We start from the raw sequence: 5,188 nt of genomic DNA on the forward strand, positions 1-5,188 counted from the left end.
AAAAATTTAAAAAATAAAAAAAAATACAGATCTAAAGAATAAAAATTCAAATCTGTAAGAAGTTGCAAGAAAATAAATATTCTACCAAAATATTAGAGCTAAGATCTTAATACAAGAAAATAAATATTCTACCAAAAAAATCCCCCAAATCTGAAAAAGAAACCTTCAGATATATGAGTTATAATAAAAAAAAAATTAAATATAAATTAAACAAACATGCATTATGTTGCTTTCAGTTAATATATATATATATATATATATATATATATATTATGTTGTTGATCTGCCCGTGGCAAGGAACGAATTATTCCCAGACAATTGGTCTTTATAAATAGCTTTTGTACGTGAACATCAACAGAGTTAATTATATAAGAGAGTTAATTAGTTTGGTTTCAACCTATTTTTTATGCATGAACAGAAGTACTAGATTTTAAACATGGTCGATCCGAAATCACGTATAATGACTAGAAATTCTTGATTAAATTTTTATAATATATAGTTTTTTATCGTAATTTTTTTAATATATAGTTAATTATTAGTCATATTAATAATCTTAATATATATATATATTAATATTATTTTAGAGACAGACTGTATTCGAAACCCTAAATTAATTTAGGGGTTTCAAAGATTGAAACCCCTAAATTAATTTAGGGTTTCGGATTTGAGCCCTAAATTAATTTAGGGGTTCCAATCCAAATTAATTACACAATCAATTCCAATCCAAACCGAAATAATTACAGAAATGAGAAAACAAACACAATTCACATGCATTTCACGGACTCATTCAAATTTCAAACCAAAACACATGCACAATCTAAGCTCCACAGCACACAATTCACAAAAATCCCATCCTCCATCTCCGATAAACCCCATCCTTCCTCCAATCTCCATTAAAAATATAAATCACAACAAAATAAAATAGGATAGGGTTTGAGTTTCTTACCTTCGAGTTCGGGATTCGGATCTTCGGTGAGATGCAGAGAAACGGACCGGATGGGCGGATGGCGGATGCGCACGGCGACGTTGAAGCCACCGCTGGTAGCTGGGTGCGGCGCCGGAAACTCAGACTTAGAGAGAGGGAGGGTTGAGCGGAGAGACAGAGATGAGAGAAGTGAGGGTCTGAGAGTGAGCGAGGCCGAGGGAGGGAATCGGGGGGGGGCTAATTAACCCAGGCATGAAACGACGTCGTTTCATGCCTGGGTTTTAAAAAAAAAAAAACCTACGCATGAAACGACGTCGTTTCATGCGTAGTTTATATATATATATATATATATGAACACCATATACGGGGCGGGGTATATGCGGGGCGGGTGTGAACCCCATCCCGCACCCGCCCCCGGACAGAGCCCCAGATGCGGGGCGGGTGACCCCGCCCCCGCATCTGGCGGACGGGGTGGTCCGCCCCGCCGCACGGGTGCGGGGCGGAAACGGGTCGGGGCAGCGGGGGCGGGGCCCCGCTGCCCACCCCTACATAATGATATATAGTTACAAAGTTGAGTGCATTAAATGCTAGAATTAATGCTCATCTAACTACTTACCCAAAAGCATCTTCTTCAAAAGATATTGCATATTAATGTATAGTTGGATTAAGGGTATTAGTATTGATTTATATATATGTATACGTAAAATCATCTTTTTTATATAATTATTTTATCATTTAAATAAGATTCTCACATTAACTTATATATATTTGAGATAAAATAATAATAAAATATTATTATTTTATTATTATTAATTTTTTGTTAAAATCAATTTTTTTTTTATATATATTGTACAATTAACATCCACTACATACATTTAACATTAAGAATACAAATGTAATAATAAAAAAAATAATTTTTTTTATATATTATATTAAAAATATAATAAAATGAAAAAAAATTATAATAATAAAATAAATGTGTAAATGAAAGTTTGTTGTGTTGTTGAATGAGGGAGAAAAGGAAATGATTATAAGAGAGAGTGGGAGGAGAGAGAAATAATGATTAAAATATGTTTTGTGGAGTGAATAGTAATAATCTAAATTTAGATAAGTACTGTTCATAACTAGCTAAATATTTGAATATGTATAAGTCAAAATAGAGGATTTTAAGATCATGTTATGTAAATTTGACTTTGTATATACATATATATAGACCAATATAGATGCTCTAAAGGCTTTGAATGCTTGAAATGCTCACTACTTTCTTACCTGAAAGCAACCATAAAGGAAAAGAGTTTTGTTACATAACCTCTACCACACTCTATATTTTTTTAATATTTTTTTTTTTGAGTTTATTCTTTTATGGATAAATTAAAGTAAAACATATCAATCCTCAAATCGAAGTCCTTGCCCTTTAATACGAGTATGTGGCAATGACAAACATGATGTCATGGATTCCTGTTTTATTGGAACCATTCTGTAACTCTGTTTATGATATTGGTATTTTTTGGAATATTCGTTTAACCCATTGAGACATTATTTAATATGACATTATAAGACCTAAGGGGTGGTTTGAATATTGAATTGAACAAGATGAGATAAAAATTAAATAAAATATTATTATTAAAATATTATTTTTATTTTAAAATTTTAAAAAAATTAAATTATTTATTATATTTTATATAAAAATTTAAAAAAATTATAATAATTAAATAAAATAAGATAAATTGACATGATTTCTAATCATGTTCAGCGTCCGCAGTTCTTATCCACACATAACCTTCTACTGAAAGTCTGAAAGACGAACCGAGTTTGGAAACAGCTGCAGGCCAGCCCACGTTCTCTCTCTTCAGCTGGTTTTTGGGGGCAAACCAAGGAAACAGCCTGGAGATTTGAAAATCCAAGTGCTATATACCAAATAAATACAGTTTATTTTCATGGGCTCTTTAGAAAGGTTGATTTCATTTTCTACCGATACACACACAGGATTGTTTCAGAACTTTCACTGTAGAATTTTAACATGGGTTTTTCCTCGCCTATGCTCGCTCGTGTTCTGTTTCTTCTTCTTGTTCTCGTCTTTTGTAGCTCGGGAGCAGAAGTTGTAACGGTTGATGTTCATGAAGCTAAGGATTTGATCAAGTCTGGGTATGCATATCTTGATGTTAGGTACGTAAAGGGTGCTCTTTCTTTCATGTTCAGATCCATTTCTTCCTCAAATTAGTTAATTTCATGGATGTGATTTTCAAAAATTAAAATTTCTATTCTTCGTGGAATAAGTGTGGAACTTTGTTTAATTTGCAAATAGGACGGTGGAAGAGTACAAGAAAGGGCATGTGGGTGCAGACAAGATCTTCAACATCCCTTACATGTTCATTACACCAGAAGGTAAATCTCTTACCATAAGAAACCCATTTACAAGTTGATTTTTTTCTTCTAAAATTGTTTTGCTTTGCAATTTGGTATCTTTAACCAAGTAATGGAAATTAAAATGTAAGATGATTTTGGCCCTTAGGTAGGGTGAAAAATCCACAATTCTTGGAGGAGGTTTCTTCTGCTTGCAACAAAGAGGATCATCTTATTGTGGTAATTTTGCTTGTGTCTTGTATTATCTCTTACCAGTCTGACCAAATGCTGGCACCATAGAAAATTTAGAATTTCTTTTGACAAATCCATCATAAAATTACCTTAATATTTAGAACACCATGTACTCTTATTTTATACATAACCTAATTCGTTTCTCTGGTGGATCATGTCATGATCTGCATAGGGTTGCCAAAGTGGGGTGCGGTCTCTGTATGCAACTTCTGATCTGCTTACCGCTGTAAGTTTACTAGAACCAAATAATTAAAGATATCTTTACAATAAGTGGGCAGGTTTCATATTAAATCAACAAAAGCTACTAAAATCTTGTTTAGTTGAGTTATGACTTGTGAGTCTATGACTAAATTCTGTTGTCCCAAATCCCCTACTTGGTCGTCTTGTTATTTGTTAAATGGTTTTTGTAACTTCCCACTAAGTCCCATATATGAATTGGTCATTTAAATGACAGGGTTTTAAGGATGTGAGCAACATGGGAGGAGGTTATCTTGCCTGGGTGGAGAGCGGGTATCTTGTGCCAAAGCCAGAAGCTGAGAATGTATCTCTTGTGCCAACGCATGAAGCTGAGCTCTGATTGTATATAAAAACCACAATTTTCCTTGAGCAAAAGAGGGGGAGAAATAAATTTATGCTGGCAAGTTCCACTTAAAATGTATTTAAATCAGTGAGCAAAATACTAAGTGATGTATGTAGTTAATTTGGTTTGTCAAGTTATTTTGATTTTGCTTTTGCTTTGACCATAGGCATAATGAAGTATCTTTTGGGGATGCCAACTATAATTTGGAGATTCTTTTATGTAAACATGTGTTGGGTTTTACTGATCCAAAGTTGGATTGAAAAAATACTGCTCTAGAATATATGCAATGCCCTGCAAATTCTCTTTCGAAGAGCTTGGAAAATGCTGTTCCTACTCTCTATCCCAGAAAAAAATGAAGTTAAGGCAGATGATGCAGAACCGTGTGCCATATACAACTGCCAAGGATTAGCTCAAAACTCAACAATGAACACCTGCTTTGCCTTTAGTCCAATGATATGGAACAAATTTCAATTAAAGAGGTAACCAAATTTTGGATTCCATTGCAGTACAATGGATTTAGCAGAGTGATGCATTAACAAATAATGTGCAGTCACTAAATAAAATAAAGTTAAATTGCCCAAGAATGTATACTTGAGTGGGTTTACAAGACATTGGATTTTGAAATATTTGGTTACTCCTTTTTTTTTTTTTTTGTGGTTAATTAGAGTAGAGCCAATATAAAATCTCCATTTTGAAAGATTTAGATGATATTTGGCTCAAAGTTTTAAATTTCGTTCTATACTGGCCGGTACGGTCGAAATTTTCCATATCGATGGCTGGGCAGTACAGGTAATCCATATGTTTCGTACCGGTCCAAATACCGGCCGGTATCGACCTCAATTTTGGCCTGTACCCCATATGTTTTGTACCGGCCGATACCGATCTTAATTTTGGCCTGTACTAGCCTATATTTCGGCTGGTACCGGCCGATATTTCGGCCTTCCTTTTTTTTTTTTTTTCATTTTTTCAAACTACAAATTTATTTTTTGATTCCTAATTCAGACTAAGCTATTTATAATTTATATATATGTATTTATATATAATTTATTTATATATAAACTATTATTTTAGAATATAATTTATATATA

General features: G+C 33.2%; 1 protein-coding gene across 2 annotated transcripts; it reads left to right on the forward strand.

The window, feature by feature from the left end:
• Positions 1-2,689: 2,689 nt before the first annotated feature.
• LOC108990534 (thiosulfate sulfurtransferase 18-like) lies at positions 2,690-4,410 on the forward strand. Of its 2 annotated transcripts, XM_035692976.1 has the most exons (6): positions 2,690-2,879; positions 3,011-3,091; positions 3,231-3,310; positions 3,438-3,508; positions 3,693-3,746; positions 3,975-4,410. In XM_035692976.1, exons 1-6 carry the CDS (start codon positions 2,863-2,865, stop codon positions 4,095-4,097), a joined length of 426 nt encoding a protein of 141 aa, XP_035548869.1. In that variant the 5' UTR covers positions 2,690-2,862; the 3' UTR covers positions 4,098-4,410. The 2 variants fall into 2 exon arrangements, with proteins under 2 accessions (XP_035548869.1, XP_035548868.1); XM_035692975.1 differs by having other exon boundaries at positions 2,874-3,091.
• Positions 4,411-5,188: the final 778 nt, after the last annotated feature.

This window comes from Juglans regia, chromosome 8 (assembly GCF_001411555.2).
Source record: "Juglans regia cultivar Chandler chromosome 8, Walnut 2.0, whole genome shotgun sequence".
NCBI classification, from domain to species: domain Eukaryota; kingdom Viridiplantae; phylum Streptophyta; class Magnoliopsida; order Fagales; family Juglandaceae; genus Juglans; species Juglans regia.